Below are 20,242 nucleotides of genomic sequence, written 5' to 3'. Positions count from 1 at the left end.
TCCTTCCTAAACTGTTCATATAACCATGGTTAACACTTTTCAGGGTCAAGTGACCACAGTGTCATAGGAGACATCACAGCCTGGCAAAACCCAGGAAGACGAACCTCTTCCTAGCCACTGCATCCTAAATATGATCACCAAGATTTGGCATCTTGTCTCTTGGCAGCGATCACTACATTCTAGCAGTAGACACAGCAAGCCTTCAAAACCAATAGCTCTTTATGCTTTAAGTCTTAAGAAAAGAGAGATTTTTTCTTCACCTTGCGGAAAGCATTTCTGGACTCCTTGTAGGTTCGGTTGAGGCTGCTTACAAGATCCATTATGAACCTCCAGGACATATAATTTTGAAGATCTCTGTATAAAAAAACCCACCACCCAGCAACAGAAAAGATGAGGCTGCAGAGCTTCTACAGAGTGATATGAAATGCAAACTTTGAGAGTGCGGCACCCTGACATACTTACCGGGCAGAATATTTGGTAAGAATGGGCTTAAGTTTGGTTAAATATTCTGGAGCATAAACAACCACTTCTTCCTCATTTGGAATATTAATATTCACAGTTGACATGATTTCATTTGTGAAATTTGACCAGCTGAAAGACTGGAAAAAAGCAGGCACAGAGCATTCAGTGATTATGGATTTCTGTTCTGGGATCTGGATGCCATTATGGTCAGACAGTCAGACGTGGAGGGGCATCGGCTGCATCACCACGTATTTATCACAATGGCCAGTCTGTCATTTGTTTGGGATGTTTCCTAAGTTGTTTCAATCAGCTTTTGAATAGAAATTAGTTCTGAAGTATGATTAATTAATTACATAGTGGAATTCAACCACCCACTAAAGAGCAGACACAATGCTTCTAAGCTCAGAGAACAAGCAATTAGAAAAAAGAAGAAAAAGAGAACTTAGCTTTAAAACTAAAACTTTGGTGTATGCCAATACAGAAAGGTCTATAATGTGTTTGTCTTTATATTCCATGCAGTTTGGTCATGTCAAAATGAACTTCTGTATTAGGTGTCACTATAATGTGCTCATCAAAACATAAAAAGTGGATATTTTATAAACAGTTCCTTGCAACACAGTAATACACCTCTGTGGAGATCCTGCTGCAAATGAAAACAGGCTTGGAGAGAGGTATGGGATGCTATGGAGCCCAACGGAAGGGCGAGTTTGAAGCTGTAGGTCCTGGAACACGTGGTCGGCACGCTCCAGAAGCTAAGCTCAGACTTGCCAAGAAATGGAACCTATCGTTCTTTAAATGGTGAGTTGAGCGTGCCTAAGATGATCAGTATCTTGGAGCCTTCTCCATGCACATACTTAGTAACTAAGGGTGCTGTGCTGCACGGGTGGCTTCGCAAAACATATCACCAAACACATTATATTAAAAGTTCTATGCACAAAATGCTGAACTCAGTACGTTACACCCTTTAAAAAGTTTTCATTTATTAGAATCGGTGCCCGAGGGAATTCTGTCACCTATTGCGGGTGTTCCCAAGTTTCTGCGGGTATGGCTATGGGTCCCTTCTGTGTGCATCACCTAATACACAGGAGCACTGCACAGCCAGAAAGAGCTTAGTAGATGCAGGCTACGCAGAGTGAAGCCAATGGCTGTCCAGGAGCCGTCGATGAGACAGATTCTCCTCTCATGTCTGTCTTCTCTGTCATTGTCTGAACACCACCTTGGGTGGCTGGATGGAAATCTGGAAAGTCCTATGACTTCCCTGTTTCACTGTCTGATAGCTGAGGACCAATGACCACCCTGGTCTCTCAGAGAGGTCTTCACCTTCTCCAAACCCTCTTCTATGACAGTGTCTGATATTATGGCCTACCTGCCTTGAAAGGAATTTTACCTTTGAAATTCATTCTAAGTAGAAATATGTAATCATAAAATAGTACACAATTATGCTTTCAAATAGTTTTTCTTCAGGTATTGTCATGAACTCAAATGGCTGGTGTCCTCAATTCATTCTTGACAATCTTATTTCAATCAATAAGAAATAAACAAAATTTTGAAAAGCAGTGTTTTATATGGTAGGTTTCAATGTTAGGAAATGGTTCAGGAAGAGGGCACATAAAATTTGCTACTTACCTTCCCATTGATCTCTAGTGAAAAGTTTTTCTGCACCTGGGCCAATGTCATTTTGTTATAAAGAAACATGGGATCAACTCGATCTTCAGGTCTAGATGTTGCCTATGGGTATAATTTTTGATCATTGTTTTAGAACTCAGAATTCTTTAGAAAAATATAACTACATATGACAGAAAAAGAAATACAAGACAGGTATAATACAGTTTGATTTGGTTTCTGTATTGTACTTGTTTTGTAATTTATTTTGTCAGATGACATAAGTGAAATTTAAGAGATTTTGCATGGAGACAGTGAGATCTGGCTACAAATAAACCTTAAAAGTCTTCAAAACTGTTTTGAGAACTGCTGGAGTCACATAAATGATGTCTGTGGGCTGTTAACAGGCAGCTCAGTGGTCTCTGCAGTTGTTTCGTATCATGGCTTTTTGGATATGACATCTCCAGTTTCTCTCTCCAATACTCGGCCTCCCACCCCAACCTATCGTTCACTATCCTAGTTAAGTTGCAGTCAAGAAAAGAAAGTGCTGCAGCAAGTAGCACAGAAAAGTCCTCCTGTGGCCCAGAGCCAGGCTGCAGGCCAGGGAGAAGGGTGGCACATGCCACGCTTGTGCCACCTTCCCATCCGGTCCAACTTGTCCCCTGCTCTACACTCAACAGCACTTTTATTTTTTTTTAACTTAGTCCAAAAAAGGAGAAAAAAAAATGATGATCGTAACTCACAAGTAGTGTTCAAAGTGAGTAACAGTAAATTTAAGTAAAAAGAGGCAAAAGGTGAAGGTTTACTGGGAACCATTTCTCAGTGGCAACGGCTCCAACATCCCCTTAGTTAACTTCTTACTCATTCATGGAAAACGAGTGTCTCTGAGCATCCCCTGCAGGCAACACGGTGCTGAGCACCGCTGGAGGCGCACAGGTGACCCACGATGACGAGGAAGCCAAGGCCGACCTTGGAATCCAAGGTGGGGCAGAAATACAGACACGGAGAATTTGGGGGTGACAGAGAACTGCCACTGCTGAGCCCAAGCCGGTCAAAAGGGGACATTGTCTGGGAAAGCAAAAGTGGTAAAATCCCAGAGCAGGAAACCATTCTCCCCCAGCAATTCTGCTCCCAGCAGAGAGCCACAGGTCACCCGCAGAACCGTCAGGCCTCCACCGCAGCTCTGGCCGTCTGTCTCCGATCAGGGATGTGTGGTTTCATGGAGCACCAAGAAAACTAAAACTGCCCTCCAAGATCCTCACTAAGATTCTGAAGAGGCCAGATGGTAGCGGTGGCTGGTGGGGACCTGGGGGTGCACAGGTTGTTGTTCGCAACGCCACAGAGCTTCGTGGTGGGGTCCTAGACACGGGTTCAGTGAGTAACCTGAATGCCAGGGACCCAGAGTTTACTCGCTGGAGACTGCAGGGCTCCATCAGAGGACCGTGGAGAAGAAAGTGCCAACTCAGACTCCAAGGGTGCATCTAGGGCCAGAGGAGACCACAGCCCTTGGTTTCTTGGCTGCTCTGGTCCTCCTTGGCTCCATAGAGTGCCAGTCTGAACTCAGTGGTTTCATACTGAGCAGGACCATGTGCAGGGAATAATACTTCTTAAAAAATGGATGGAGACTATTTTAAAGTAAAATAGAGTAGAATTCTTAAGAAAACTAAAGTACCTTTGCATGTATTGGAGCCTCAGGGCATCTAACAGTCTGACAGTGAATGGTAGGATTTTGATGTAACCACTTATAATAATTAAGTGCATCTCATTTATATTTGTCAAATTTAGAATGTCACTTGGACACTGGGACCCAGTTTATTATAAGATCCTATAACTCCAAAGGCCTTCTAGAGGTCAGTGGTCCCTCACCATGGTAAACATTTTTATCATTTGATTAGAAAGTTACGCTTTTACCCTTAAAATGTTAGAGGAAAGAAAAAAAAGAGAGGATTGACATTATTCAGTATATCAGGAAAAAATTGTGTTTTACATTGGCAATTTCTTTCTCCAATTCCATAACTTTATTCATTTCTGAAGAAATCTGCTTTTCGTCAATAGGCAATCCTTCCTCCAGACGAATCAATTTGGCCACAGAAATCATAAAATTCACATATGCTGTACAAGCCTGCAAGAAATAAACAGCAAATTGCCAGAGAACCTTCTAAATATTCATCATAACTCTTCAGTTAAAACTGGTTTTCAATTCAGTGTTGATATTTGCTAGCAGATAAAGCACAGGAAAATAGAAATCCTACCCTAAGTGCCAGAAGAAATGACCTGCACAGATTCTTAGAAGGTCGATCATCTTTTAATTAGAGCTTAAAGTGGAGTAATAGAGTATCACTTTGAAAGTACTCAGTAATTTAGAGCCACTGGCAATTAAAATAAAGTATGATCTCATCTTGTTTAAAATCTACTCAAAATTGAAGTCCCTGACACCAGCTTTTCTTCAGGTAAAGCAGGCAACTTGACCAAGGAAAGCATACTGCAACCCAGGGTGAGGCCAAGTCTACCATATTCCAAGACGGGGTGCCGGGGCAAGCGGGAGGAAGGTAACGGGGGTGTCATCAGGTGCTTCACATTCTCAGTTTTGAGAGGGTTTTATATTCCCACTCTTCAATCAGAAGTGAGCTGCTTTCCACCACCCATACCCTTCTACCACCATGTTCTGTCTCCAGCTGGGCTCAGAGTATGGAGTCGGTGACCATGGACTGAACCTCTGAAACTGCCGTACACCGTACTTTAAACAAACTCCTAGGAGGGTAATTAGGTCTCGAAGAGTTCATACTTGCCCACGTGAAAGGATGAAAACCAGAAGTGAGCATGTATAAATCTGAACATTCACCTGGACTCACCCTGACAGATAATGGTGCTGGCTGTGTTCTTACCAAGAAAATTAAAGATGGTAGCATCACCGACCCGGTTCAGATAATCCGTGTGGGGAGCATATTGAATTCATAAATGGAAGAAATGGTGTGAAGGAAACCAAGAATTGAAACAGAGTGGATGTAGAACCAGAGGATAAAGGATCAAACAAATACCTTAAAGGAATTTTAAAAATACCCAATCCTGTTTTTTGCTGAAAATTCTAATAATAATTTTAGGAAGAAAAAATGTTTTGGTATCAATACATAAAATGAAAACTGTCTTAAAATTAGTATTCCCATAATTATCTCATCCTTATACAATTTTCTTTTTGATGTTTTTATAATGTGCACATCATATTAATATGATAATACATGTGTGTAATTTGTAAAAGTATGTATAATAAAGTTAAATCATAAGTAAGTAACAACGAAGAAATAGGAACCCTCACGCTGATTGTGAGCACAAAGGCACACAACAGTGCCTCAATATTGACCTAAAACTAATAGGGAGATGAAAATATCAAAGAAAAATTAAGCAAAATGAGCTGGACATGGTGGCACATGCTTGTGATCCCAGTGGCTCAGGAGGCTGAGACAGGAGGATAGTGAGTTCAAAGCCAGCCTCAGCAATTTAGCAAGACCCTAAGCAACTCAGAGAGACTCTGTCTCTAAATAAAATATAAAAAGGGTTGGAGATGTGGCTCAGAGGTTAAGTACCCCTGGATTTGATCCCTGGTACCAAAAAAAAAAAAAAAAGAAAAAAAGAAAAAAAGAAAAAAAAAGGAGTCAGGCAAAATATACTATTACCAATGTGAATGTCCAGAAGTTTACATATTGCCTTTCTGTGATCTTTACCAAATGTACGTGAACAGATCCCTGTGGAGCGGGGCCCTTTCTGTGAATGCACTATAATGATACGGGACTCTCTGGCCAGCCTCTCATCCACTGCTCAGCTACTCAATAGTATAAACTAGTTTTCCACTGTGAGTCTGCATTAAAAACCTAGTCACTAAGGTAACGGGAATGAAAAGATAATTTTATATATCTTCTTGCTAACTCCATTCTTTACCTATTAAAAGGTAATCAGAACTCTTGTTTTGCTTGGGAGTAAATGAGTATGTTGCCTCCACACCTCATGGGGCCAACTATTCCAAAGTATAAGCATGCAGTGCTTCGAATTAACTGTATTGCAAAGCATACAAATCCGTCTGCCTTCAGCAGGGAATCACTACTGACTACGAAGGAGATGGTAATGTGAATTTTCCAATATCAATCTACTGAGATTTTCTTTACTGTATGAGATTCTTTTTTGTTAATGAGGGAGCAGACAATAACAGGACTCCTCCCGTGTGCTTCGTTGCCTCTACTTCAATATCTTTATCTTCACAAATGCGTTTAAAGACCATGGGACTTTGGGGGTCCAGAAGTCTGGACCACGCTTCTGGCCCGCTGAACGGGGACAGTTTCTCCAGAAGCTGGATGCTATGATCTTACCACCTTCTCGGATGAGAAGTCTGGGACACTCTCCTCCTTTCTTCACTCCCCTGAGACTGATTGGAACCTGCGTCTTAGCAGTTTGATTATCTTTCCTGGCTTCCGAAATTATCTAGTAGTCATCAGACCCCTAAGCGTACGGCTGCAGTTAAATCCTTTTTACAAGACATGATTCTACCATAAGGTTTTAGTTTTCCTTCTTAAGATGCTGGGATATGGAAAATGCCAAAGAATTTTAATTGCTATGATCTGGGGAGAAAGTAGTAACACATATTTCAACATTTAAATAGTATACTGGCCAGGTTATTTTTTAAATTGAATAGAATTTTTCTTTTTTTTTTTGTGACTAAGAGAATATCTAGTTTTTAGGACACAGGCCAGAGTCAGTCTTAAGTCAGTTTTTGAAAAGAGAGTAAATCAGTGATCCTCACTTATAAAAACAGTTTCAAAGAGATAATTGGTTTTAAACCCATTGGGCAAAATCCATATAATAGTAATCTTGTGAGGGTTTAAATAGCCCACTATTAATATTTACTAATACTGATACCATAGATTGTTACTCTAATCATGACTATCTCCATTTTACTGGACCAAGCAATGATATTTATAAATTGCCTCTTTAGAAGTGGGGATTCTTCTCCCTGGAAAAAAAATTGACATTTGTCAGAGTTACCAGAGAAGAAGAGAGCAACGTCATTTGATTGCTATGCTTCAAAATTTAGTATGGCTGCTAAAAAATGATAGTAAGAGCCAGGGAGAAAGAGGAAGTCCACCAGGATGATTGGCTGATATCTGGATGCCTTCGTGGACCAACTACCTGTGGACCAGGGGTTTCACTTCCAGAGACTCTGTTTGAAGTACCCAGTTCTTACAAATTTTCTGCCTTTTTTTCCTAGGAAGAAAACCTACATAATATAGAGAGGGAAGTAACTGAGAAATCATGGAACTATGCTATTCTTAGCCATGATACTGGGGGACACTTAAGTGTTGCACAGGAAGTATGTCAGGGGAATACAGGAACATCAAGCAGGAAAGATGTTTTCTATCTAAAAGTCTTGGGAACTTCCTGGATTGAGCAGCATGTGAGCAGCATCCAGCTCCTCACAGAGGAACCACAAGTGCACAGCCACATAGCATCCCTTGGCTTGGAAATAAGAAACAGCCTGAACCCAAGCAGGACTAGGGAAGGAGGATCACAGGACCTGAGAAGATGTACCCTGGACTAGCATGGGGACTGTCTGGGCTTTCATCGGGTTATAAGGAAGAACCTGGAGATTCATACAAGAACTTGTAGGCTTATAACATGTTTGAGACACTGCACGTAGACCTTTTTACGAACTGGTCTGTTGGACTCACACTGGTCAAGAAGGCGATGACCATTCAGAAAGATGAACATGTGAATTGAGATTTCTACTTTTCTGTTCTTTTTAAATATTTGTTGCCTTGGGTTGTACTTTAGTCCTGGTCAAGTATTTTAGCCTTCTCTTTACAGAGGGAACAAAGAGCCATGAGTGAATTAGTCTCTTTTTATCTTCTACTTCTACTCTGGATTCTACAACTTCCCCCTAATTCTAGGGGGAAAATGGCCAAGTATCATCTATATGTCTGATAAAAACCCAAAAGTTCACATTTCTACTACTGGAAGATCCATCTAAAAATTTAGGGTATTCAGGAAATGGAAAATGAAATATCTTAGTTTTGATAGATCCATAAAATAGCAGTAAAGAAAATTCAACAGTATATTAAAAAGACCAATCACCATGATCAACTGGGTTTATCCCAGGGATGCAAGGATGATTCATAGACATAAATCAATAAGTATGCCACACCATATTAAGATGAAGAGCAAAACCAAAGTGATCACCTCAATAGATGCAGAAAAAGCATTTGACAAAAACCCAACATATATTCACCATAACAAACCTCTAAAATTATAAGTATAGAAGGAATGTACTTCAGTACAGACAAGGCCATATATAACAAGCCCACAGTTAACATCATGCTCAGTGGTGAAAAACCTAAAAACCTAAAATCAAGAACAAGACAAGGATACCCACTTTTGCCACTGGGATAGAACATAGCCCTGGAAGTCCTAACCAAAGCAATTAGATAAGAAAAATAAATAAATGGCATTCACATAGGAAGGGAAGAGGTGAAACTCTCTCTGTTAATCTCACATACAGAAAACCCTGAAGACTCAACCAAAAACTTTTAGAACTAATAACAGGTACAAAATCAACACATAAAAGTCTATTAGCATTCCTATACACAAAAAATGAAGTATCTGAAAAAGAAATTAAGAAAACAGTCCCTTTTACAATAGCATAAAAAATGGGAATTAAATCCAACGAAGTCTTAACAGAGCACGTGTGTGGTCACTCAGCTCGAGATGGTATTTCTGGGCAGCCACACAGCAATGTACTATAGAATGGAATGCAGGCAACTTCTGCATCACGTACGTAAAAGGAAATTGCTGCCATTTTCCTTTTCTCTTTTTTCTGTGGCCTGAAGTGTACACAAGGCCCTGGTGAACCAATTCTGACCAAACAGGTGGATGTGAAATACCAGAGGAGCCAAGTGTAAGTAATGTCGTCCAAGAAAGCTGGGTCACAGACCTTCTCCTGGTGTAGAGCTTACTCCCTCCCCTGGCTGCCTGCAGAAGATGGAAGTAAACTTCTTTTTTGCTTAAGCTACTGTATTTTTGAGTCTTTATTACCACAGCTTAGCCAAGACCCAATCATTAAGCAAATCTAAGTGCCTCCGGGGACCGCGAAGTCCATATGCATCAAGGAGCATCTAGATGACAATTGTTCACAACTGGAGAACAAGGGCTCTGTCTGGAGGGACCCTCGGCAGATGGCTCTGCCCTGTCACTGCCACCTGAGAATGCAAGCCGAGGGTTCCACTTCTTCCACTTTAACTTATCAAGAAATGAGTACGATCAAGTAAAATCTTCCAACTTTGTTAACCATTGGCAACTAACCCAAAAGTAAAAAGTAAAATAAAACAAGCCTGCAGGTTAATCAGAATGCCTCCACACCAGGTCAAGCCCCAGACTGCCAGGTGGCACTGATCTAGACCATGGAACGACACTAACTATAAGATGCGCCATTGTCTCAATAACACCTCTTTGAAAAACAAAAAAAGAAACTTTGCCACCTTGGTGGACAGGTGTACCTGGATATCAGAAATGTAAAAATAGGAAATAGAATAAGTGTCTTAGGGTTGGAAAAAGCTGATTTTTATAAGAGCACAATCCTAAATATGAAAAGCATCTCAGTTGATGATTATGATAACACAGTATAATGAGCCCAAATCCCTTAATCTCTTTCAAATCCAAAACAGGAAACAGTTGGACATCTCTAAGAGCCAATCGCTGCAGCCCACCCAGTAATCAGACAACTCAAATCTCCCACACTGCTGGACTCTGGTGCTATTAATTGTGGTCTCTGATATAATACACTGTGTATCTTTTGCTTCATTTCACTGTTGTCAGAAAGACACAATTTCCTACTAGTACTACTTCGTAAGGTATCATGTTTACCTGGAATGTATTTTAATGAATTTTGTGATCCATTTGTTTCCCACCATCTGATTGTGCTAACCTAGGAATGTTGGTCATATCAAACATGATATTTAAAAATGACCATTCTTTGAATTAACTTTTAAATGTTTATCGAGTATGGGTCGTGAAGTGATCTGAAATCTGGAATATTTTTGTCATGAACTGAACTGCTCCTAGTTATTGTAATGTCATAAAAAAATATGACATAAAATATGGTACTGTGAAAAAAATAATTAGGCAAAATAATTGGCAGGCAAACATATTTAGCTAATAGTTTTAACTAAGAAGCAACTTCAATCACATTACCACACTGTGACCTGCTATGACCACCAATGGCAAACTTCACTTCTTTTGGAATTGCAAAATTATGAGGAAGCCTGCAGGACCAATCCCTTCCCTGGTGTCCAGTACCATGCAACATCCCTGGTTTTGGCCCCTGCTGCTTCTGCCATGAGTCACCAAGGACCAGGACAGCAGCCTCAGGAGGCAGGGCTGTGAGGCAGGTAGGAAGTTCCCCAGCACGCCCGGCCTGCCCAGCAGGCAGATAGTAGGATCTGATGTCCTCAGGCCAGCTGACCAGTGAGTCAGGAGGACATGCTCCTGCCTGCACAGTCCTCTGAAAGTACAACAAGAATGTTGGAGAAGGGTGCCTTTCACTGCGTCAATCCACCCCTGGTCCTGTCAGAGGTAGTCTCACTATCATGTATGATTTTAAGTGTCCTGAGGAAAGAACATGAGGGGTTCAGATTTGGTTCTAGTCCCTTTCATTATCTGTAGGGTTAGGCCAGAGATTCGTGTCCTGAGATTCGTGTTTGATTGTGTGTCCTCCTTTCATTTACCTCTTCGTATATTCCAGTGCATTCGTAGTAGTCCAACGAAGGGAGGCCAAGTCGAGGTTGGTCGAACTGTAAAAACATACACCAAGGCAAACATATCATTCCACAGATCTGAAACCGCTGACAAAATACACATGAGCCTGTCGATGGACCTGGAAATACAGTCGTCTGGCCGCTAAGGAGGGTAAGGATTGGAAGCCGAGTAAAGGCCTCAGTAGGAGATGGTTTGCACATTGGACACACCCACCCACAACTTCCTGTGCTCCACATGGTGAGATGGGTGCTCAGGCAAGCCAGAGCATGTATGGGCTCACGTGAGAGTCCAGCGGCGGGTAGGCCAGTACAAGGAACCCAACCCAGAGGAGTATTACAGAAAGGGCCAGAGGCACTGCACAGGAAGGGCCCTGCTCCTTTCCCCGCTCCTGACCCCAGAGGTGAAGCTGCAGGATGCTGGCGTGTGAGAGTCCAAAGAGGGGGTGCCGCAGGGGGAGCAGGCCAGGCACCCTCTGAAGGAGAAAGGTGGGTCCCTCCTTTCAAGGCTTTAACAGACACGGCAGTCAAGATTTTTGCAATAGTGACATAGACAGGTTTTTGTGACTTGTCGTGTTTGGCGTAGATTCTTTTATAGGAGACCACATAAGAGCTCACCGCAAACACATTCGTGAATCTCCTACATAAATGGTATACATTTTAACAATCTAATGAAGACATTTGAAAAGAATGGCATTTCATTTACTAGAGAAAAAAGTACAGAGATTCTTCAGTGAAACTCCAGTTGTGTTCACAATCTACATTGTTTTTGAGAGTAATGAGGAATTTTTGGTTTCCAGATTTGCATTGCGTATGTAAACCTAAGCATGCTCTTTCCAGGAAACATGCAAAGAAATCAGGAGCTCTTTGCATGGGAGGGGACTGAGGTCTTTTCTGTCACTTATTTTACAAAGGGAAAGGTATTTAAAATAGGTAGCGGAAGTGAGAGGTAAATGTTGGAAAAAGAGAATTAAAAAAAATACTTTCCAATTTCCAATTGCAGCCATCAGAGACAAGAGCGCAAATTCATGATCCCTATGTATAAGCAATTAAAATGAAAACATGCAGTATTTCTAAATATTACTAACAATGGTGGCCTGGACATTTTATTACAATTTAAAGATAACTGTCTGCTCTCCGAACTTACGTGAATTACATGGTGTGTGGAGTTCTTATCATCAGTGCCAACGAAAAAATTAATGAAGACTTTTTTCCCATATTTAGAATTCAACCGTGCAATAGATTTCTCAGCTGCCCAAGTTGTACCTAAAGCAATGAAAAGTGAAATATATCTTTGGATGCTTCAGTTCATTAATGACATCATAATAGATTTCACATGGAAATTATTTGTTTAAAGAAAGGAGGAAAATGGCCTTACCGTAGGTTTGTTCCCAGTTTTCTGTTGCTACAGGCCACCCATAAATATCTGGTAACAGTTTGATTAGAGGCTGCCCGCCTCTGCTATTAATAGCAGCTTTTGAAAACAACAAAAATGAATTCAATAAGAAGTCTATGCGTATTTTGGCACCAACAAATGCAGACTCCCAATGAAATCAAAAGCAAGGGCACTTACATTCATTGATACAGGACCTATACAATGTTTTGGCTTTCTGCACTGCTAATATATCTTCAGGTTTGGGCTCTTGGAGGACTTCTGAAACGAGGCATGGAATAAAATGCATCACTATGCCTGCTCATTTGCAGCCTCAATCCACGTTGCTAACTCTGGGTTAGTAAGAAAACTCGCTGTCCCCTCTCCCCATTCCAAAACCCTATGGGAAAAACCAAACACCTGGATCATCATCCCTAGCACAGAACTGGGGGTTAGTTCCATAAGCCAACTGAGATGCAAGTTTTTTTTTAAAAGAAAACAATAATAATGCAGGGGAATTTAGAATTAATATGAACAGTCCTTTGGATGGCTGGAAAATAATGATCTTTGTGTGATTGTACTTGGACTGCTCCAAACGAATCAGGTGAATTGTTCTACTTGTTTGGATATTAAAAAATAGCAAAAATATTTTGCTATAAAGTAACTTCCAGAAGAGGAGAGAACAGAGCTAGGGATAGTAGGGAGTAACCTGGACTTTCTCAATTTTTTAGGGGAGACAAAACTTAGTAATGTCTCATAGCAACTTTAACAGGGGGCCACAGTAGGGAGGCTATGGAAGGGTTTCGGTGGCAATTTTTCAAATTGTTTCTTCTGTAAAATGGCATCAAGATACCATTTCTAGGGCCAAAGAAGCTTTATCATGAAGGCAGAACTCTAAGAGATGCCACACTTGCGTCCCAGTGTGGGCAGGCCTCACAGTGGCTCAGCCAAGGCCCAGGAGCCTGGAGGAATTACCAGCCTTGATGTTTTGCGACACTCCCTGTAATGGCTAACAGCTTTATCTTAAAAAACAGACACCGGAAGAGCGATTTCTGGATGCACCAGCACAGCGGCCACTCACCTTTGAGAACAACTTCCAGCTCATCTCTTAAAATGTCAAAATTGCTGTAGCGGGAGCTGGTCTCAGGAATGACATTGCGTTTCAACCAGCCACCACAGGCATATTTGAAAAAGTCTGTACAAGGCTCAGCGGTGGCATCCATGTTCTGGATCAGTCGAGCGGCTGGAAGACCAGGGAAAGGACAAGAGATGAGGGTTGTGGACGGGGAAGAGGGCGAGGCCTGGCTCCCTCCATGATCCACCAAGGGGACGGCGCTCCTCTTCTGTGATGTTGCCTCTGGTGGCTTGTGAGAGCTACCTGCTCGGAGTCCTCTTCTCCTTGACTACAGTCAGCTCATTTCATTCCTGAGTGATCTGGGTCTTCCCACCCAATGTCTCCCAACACCCTTCCCCCAAATAGCTGAATTTCTTGCTGGTTACTATTTGAGAAGAATGAAGAACGCAGGTCTCCTCTGCTCCAGCTCTCTGGGCCTGGAGTTAACAGGATCCCAGTCTGGGCTGCTAGAATGTTCAGTGACCTGCTCTGCGAGGTGCCGTGACTTTTGAAATGTCTCTGAGACTCTACGGGATATGGGGTGGCTCATGGACTTTTATCATTTCGGGGAGGCTCTGAAGCCAGTTATTACTCCTTGGATCTTGTTTACAGAATTTTTGCAATTCAAATGCGCACCCGCTTTGCCTGTTTATGTAGAGACTGGCATCATAAAATTGGCTGTACGCTTCTTGGCTTTCCGCACGTCCACTCTTTTATCTCTGGGAACTTTGATGGAAATGCAAATCCACCAACATGGAGCCTCTGTGACGTGCAGGATGCTGACTGCCACAGGCAGCCATTGAGCTGCAGAGCGCTGTTACTAAAGGTAGGATGTGGCTCTGTGCCCACGAGGTCCCCTGTTCGCACAGAGAACTCCCTCCTACGGCCCTCCTCTCTTCTTTCTCATAACAAGTTGAACTGTTTTGCAATGAAAACAAAAGAGCAATTGAGAATTCATGGGTATCAAGAGACTATAAGCTCTCGAATGAGCTTTTGAAAGGACTTCGCTTTCTGAATCAATTAATTAATTAAAAACTTCAAACAACTGCTGAGCTGTGTGGATTTTTTCAGCTTGGTTGGTGAATCTGTTCTCCAGCTGAGCCACAATCCCGGCTTCTGACCTCCCTTGGACACATCTGCTCGCCGACCTCGGGCTCCTGAACACTAGGCCCAGGCAGCCTCCAAGCCAGCCTCTCCCAACTGTGATACTTGGGTGTGCAGCACAATCGTTATCACGGCCTCCCAGTTTGAAATTCAGGGTAAAACTCCCTTGGATTGTTCCTAATTCCTCGGCTCTGTCCTGTACCTCTCCTTCTGTGATCCAGGCCAACCTAGTTTACATCTTCACTTCCTTTTGACTAAAAATCACCCAACTGTTCACTTTAACAGTACTCGCCTCCTCTTACTTAAATATCCTTCTTATCTTCATAGATTAAACTTCCCAAAGAACCCTTCTGCACTGGCCACAACCCTGCTCAAAAATGTCAAAGGCTTGCAATTTCCCAGGTCAAACTGCAAACTCTTTAACTTGACCTCCAGACCTTACCTGAAAGACTGCCTTCTCTTCGTTCCCCGCTCAGCATTTCTGTTCAAACTCCGCTCAGTGCTGAGCCTGCTCAGCATGCCACCTGCGTTTCCTGGCCCTGCACCTTTGCTTCCGTCCTTAGCCGTGTCCTCAATCCCCTCTCCCTTTCTCTCCAAACTCCACCCACCACCCAGGTCCAGTTCAGGTCCATCTCTTCCTTGATGCTTCCACGACTCCGCACAGTAAGGAACATCCCCACCCTCCTCCATCTTCCGCACGTAGATGAGGCTACTTTGGGTCTTTCCCACATGGACACCTGCTCTGTCTCCCAGCCATTCTGGGGATGCCACAGTCTCTCTGTACACCCGACCCCTAGCACCCAGGACTGGGGCAGGATTATGTTCATACCCGGGGGCCTCCACTTCCTCTCCACATCCACTTCCCAGGTCAGGTCAGTTCTTGCTCATGGTCTCCAGGGTCCCTCGGGTCCTTCCCATCCCCACCCTGCTCATCAGTCCCAGGTTCCACCTGCGCGCTTCACCCAGGCTGTGGGCCAGGCCTCTCCCACGGCTGCCCTGCGCTCACGGACTGGATGGTTTTCTCAGAACAGGTGCCACCTGCCTCTTCCGCTCAAGGAAGCCCTTTCAGATTCACAATAAAATCCAGATTCTACCTGTACTGGAACCCCGACAGGTCTAAGGGACCTCCTCACACACACAGATTCCACCTGTACTGGAACCCCAACAGGTCTAAAGGATTTCCTCACACACACAGATTCCACGTGTACTGGAACCCTGACAGGCCTAAGGGACTTCCTCACACACGCAGATTCCACATATACTGGAACCTTGACAGGCCTAAGGGACCTCCTCACACACACAGATTCCATGTGTACTGGAACCCTGGCAGGCCTAAGGGACTTCCTCACACACACAGATTCCATGTGTACTGGAACCCTGGCAGGCCTAAGGGACTTCCTCACACACGCAGATTCCACATTTACTGGAACCCTGACCTGTCTAAGGGACCTCCTCACACACGCAGATTCCAAATGTACTGGAACCCTGACCTGTCTAAGGGACCTCCTCACACACGCAGATTCCAAATGTACTGGAACCCTGACCTGTCTAAGGGACCTCCTCACACACACAGATTCCACCTGTACTGGAACCCCAACAGGTCTAAAGGATTTCCTCACACACACAGATTCCACGTGTACTGGAACCCTGACAGGCCTAAGGGACTTCCTCACACACGCAGATTCCACATATACTGGAACCTTGACAGGCCTAAGGGACCTCCTCACACACACAGATTCCATGTGTACTGGAACCCTGGCAGGCCTAAGGGACTTCCTCACACACACAGATTCCATGTGTACTGGAACCCTGGCAGGCCTAAGGGACTTCCTCACACACGCAGATTCCACATTTACTGGAACCCTGACCTGTCTAAGGGACCTCCTCACACACGCAGATTCCAAATGTACTGGAACCCTGACCTGTCTAAGGGACCTCCTCACACACGCAGATTCCAAATGTACTGGAACCCTGACCTGTCTAAGGGACCTCCTCACACACACAGATTCCACGTGTACTGGAACCCTGACCTGTCTAAGGGACTTCCTCACACACACAGATTCCACGTGTACTGGAACCCTGACCTGTCTAAGGGACCTCCTCACACACGCAGATTCCACATGTACTGGAACCCTGACCTGTCTAAGGGACTTCCTCACACACGCAGATTCCACATTTACTGGAACCCTGACCTGTCTAAGGGACTTCCTCACACACGCAGATTCCACGTGTACTGGAACCCTGACCTGTCTAAGGGACTTCCTCACACACACAGATTCCAGTGTACTGGAACCCTGACCTGTCTAAGGGACTTCCTCACACACACAGATTCCACGTGTACTGGAACCCTGACCTGTCTAAGGGACTTCCTCACACACACAGATTCCAGTGTACTGGAACCCTGACCTGTCTAAGGGACCTCCTCACACACGCAGATTCCACGTGTACTGGAACCCTGACCTGTCTAAGGGACTTCCTCACACACACAGATTCCACATTTACTGGAACCCTGACCTGTCTAAGGGACCTCCTCACACACACAGATTCCACGTGTACTGGAACCCTGACCTGTCTAAGGGACTTCCTCACACACACAGATTCCACATTTACTAGAACCCTGACCTGTCTAAGGGACTTCCTCACACACGCAGATTCCAAATGTACTGGAACCCTGACCTGTCTAAGGGACTTCCTCACACACACAGATTCCACATGTACTGGAACCCTGACCTGTCTAAGGGACCTCCTCACACACGCAGATTCCACATGTACTGGAACCCTGACCTGTCTAAGGGACCTCCTCACACACACAGATTCCACATTTACTGGAACCCTGACCTGTCTAAGGGACCTCCTCACACACGCAGATTCCACGTGTACTGGAACCCTGACCTGTCTAAGGGACCTCCTCACACACGCAGATTCCACATGTACTGGAACCCTGACCTGTCTAAGGGACTTCCTCACACACACAGATTCCACGTGTACTGGAACCCTGACCTGTCTAAGGGACCTCCTCACACACGCAGATTCCACATGTACTGGAACCCTGACCTGTCTAAGGGACTTCCTCACACACGCAGATTCCACATTTACTGGAACCCTGACCTGTCTAAGGGACTTCCTCACACACACAGATTCCACGTGTACTGGAACCCTGACCTGTCTAAGGGACTTCCTCACACACACAGATTCCACGTGTACTGGAACCCTGACCTGTCTAAGGGACCTCCTCACACACACAGATTCCACGTGTACTGGACCCCCGACAGGTCTAAGGGACTTCCTCACACGTGTCATCTGTCCCAATTAAATGGATGTATTTTCTCTCTGCTAAGAAGCACCCTGCTTCTGTAACTATGGCCATGTTGCCCCGGGCCCACCCCTGTTAGTACATCTTTTTATATTTCTCCTTTTGAAATTTCAGGCGCTTTGAGGTAAATCATCCTGCTCCATGGAAGACCTCTCTTACCCAGCCCCTCTCGGCTAGCACCAGGCTCAGACTTGGGCCCAGTTCCTCATCTCCTCGCCAGGTCGCGGATGCTTTCTGGCTCTCTCACCCACCCGGACACTGGGCTCAATCAAGACCTGGCCAGGAAGACTCTAGTGCTGACACCTCAGGCAAAGGTTAGGAAACGGATCTAAAAAAGGCAGAGAAAAAGAATTCCCTGAAACTCTGAAGGAAATTAAGATATGAGGAGGGAGAAAGTGGAACCCAAGACCTCGAATCCACAGAGGACCAGCAGGTACAGGAAAAAAACGTAAACCAAGCCCGAAAGGCCTTCCCAGAATGCACTTTGGGCGACTTTACACAACCCCTCTCTTGAAAAAGTTTAACCGAATGCTGTGAAGGCTACTGCCATTTAGGGAGAACTTCTGTTTCCTTCCCCTCTCTGAGGAAACGGTGGCTTGATGTCCTAAAATCATGGAGCCCACACGCTCCCAGCCAGGACAGCAGACAGCAGGCAGGAGGATGACAGTAGCCAGCAACTTCTGCTGGTGTCTGGAAACACACCCCCGAGTGAAAAAAAAAAAGGTTGGGCTGGGGCTGTAGCCTCATGCACAGGAGTAAAGTCCCCGTCCTGTCAATTCCCACCCCTCCCTCGAGGAAAAGGGACAGGCCTTGCCTCTTGGGTCAGAGTCCCTCACAGGCTCCCCAGTGCAGTGAAACTCCTTGTCCCCTTGTGACATACCCAAGACACCGTCTCCAGACAGTGTGCTTGGGACAGGCAGAGGAGACTGGGGACCAGGGTTCAGTGAGTCCCTCTGAGCACAGCGCATGTGAGCATGGGTGCTCCAGCCACTTCAAAGACGGCCCTGTGCTGATGGGTATTTTGGGGCCCTGGGCCAAAGCAGGTCACAGGCTAGCACTTTCAAGCTAGGGCTTTGATCAGGCTTCCTTTAATCTCTTATCACTGGCTGGATTCTCGTTTTGCACCTTATGCTCCGGACCTCCTCTGTGCTGACTTTTCTTTGAAGTCAGCGGTAGACTCGTGGGTAGAAGGGCCGTAGGAAACAGACGCACAACTGTCAAACTGCTCGTAATTGTTTTTGTGTTTTGAATTCCTCAGCCTCTCTGCCCAGCCACACCTGGGCTCTTCAGATGTTTCCTTATCTGTGGGTTTCTAACTTCTGAGTAAACAAATGTGGTTTAAAAACCAAACAGAGTCATGCGGCTTAATAAGTAAACATAAACAATGACGTAGCAAGGCAGAGCAGACGCATTGACACAGCGCTGTTGACCAGGTGCGGTGAAGTGAAAGTAAGCTGTAACTCTTAAACCCTGTATCAAAGCACCAAGTCTGGAAGGATACAGAACCAGGTATTTACAGCAGTTATATCAGGTGGTGGGATTATGGGTGGGCTTAATTTGTATTATTTGCTTATCTTTATTTTCCAATTTGTATTAGATGAACATGCACTGCTTTTGCAACAAAGGAAATAAAGTTTATTTTTAATTTAAGAAAATAGTCCTATAAAGACAAGAAAACTAATCTCCTATTAATAATGAGCTTACTTCCTACAAATGACAATCCTGAATGTTCCAGGCTGATAACAAATGACACGCCATTTTTTAAACTAATCTTCTTGTAACATTCTCCCAACTTACTTGACTTTAAGAATTTAAAACAAGCTCAGCTTCCATCTGGGAAGTTATTAATTACTGGATTCATTACCGAGGGGATGCTGTGTGTGTGGGCGTCGGGAGACACTGTGTAAGCTGCGGAAATGTTCGTGTGCCTAGATTGGACAGAGCTCTTGTGACTCCAGGGCTCCACCACTTCTGAGGTACACAAGACGACGAGATTTTCTCAGGACCCAGCAGCTCGTGAAGGTGGAGGCCAGACCTGCACTTGGGGTGCACGGCGCGGAGCCCAGGTCTCCCTGCCGCACCGCACACACGAGGATGGAGCCTGCCCACAGTGGGGGTCTCCTGCTCCTTTCCTGTCACCTCGACTCGCCTGGCCCTGTTCTCACCTCCTCTCCTCTGGGTCACTCAGCCGTCCTGGCTTCCCTCTTCCTTGATATCAGCTGGGACAGAGGCAGGAGAAAGCACCAGAACTTGGGTATCCAGTGGGGTGAGCAGACAGGGAAGTGGCCTGAGGGACCTGCTGGGCACACCACAGACTTCCCCTCTGGAGGTGGCACCAGCAGGGCCCCGGGACCCACCATGACGACCCATGGAGTGGAAAACCTCAGGAATGGACCTTTGGGGCACTGCTTTTCAAACCCGGCCATCTGAGAAGTCTTTTCAATACACAGACGCCTAGGATCCCTCCCCATGGGGTCAGTGGGAAT

At 44.6% G+C, this 20,242-nt stretch overlaps 1 protein-coding gene across 4 annotated transcripts in view; it reads right to left on the bottom strand.

The window, feature by feature from the left end:
* The window catches only part of Mme (membrane metalloendopeptidase), an 80,224-nt gene that overhangs the window by 32,208 nt on the left and 27,774 nt on the right, over window positions 1–20,242 (bottom strand). For all 4 annotated transcript variants that reach the window (XM_047564785.1, XM_047564782.1, XM_047564784.1 and 1 more), the window contains exons 4-12: window positions 13,307–13,468; window positions 12,427–12,507; window positions 12,232–12,327; window positions 12,001–12,119; window positions 10,827–10,892; window positions 4,052–4,186; window positions 2,089–2,190; window positions 463–599; window positions 261–354 (exon numbers count right to left, since the gene is read on the bottom strand). In XM_047564785.1, the coding sequence (XP_047420741.1) occupies window positions 261–354; window positions 463–599; window positions 2,089–2,190; window positions 4,052–4,186; window positions 10,827–10,892; window positions 12,001–12,119; window positions 12,232–12,327; window positions 12,427–12,507; window positions 13,307–13,468 (992 nt within the window). The remainder of the gene's footprint in view (window positions 1–260; window positions 355–462; window positions 600–2,088; window positions 2,191–4,051; window positions 4,187–10,826; window positions 10,893–12,000; window positions 12,120–12,231; window positions 12,328–12,426; window positions 12,508–13,306; window positions 13,469–20,242) is intronic.

This window comes from Sciurus carolinensis, chromosome 9, assembly GCF_902686445.1.
Source record: "Sciurus carolinensis chromosome 9, mSciCar1.2, whole genome shotgun sequence".
Taxonomy (NCBI): Eukaryota; Metazoa; Chordata; class Mammalia; order Rodentia; family Sciuridae; genus Sciurus; species Sciurus carolinensis.
The sequence above is the reverse complement of the archived record's forward strand: the minus strand, read 5'-3'. Positions and strand labels throughout refer to the sequence as shown.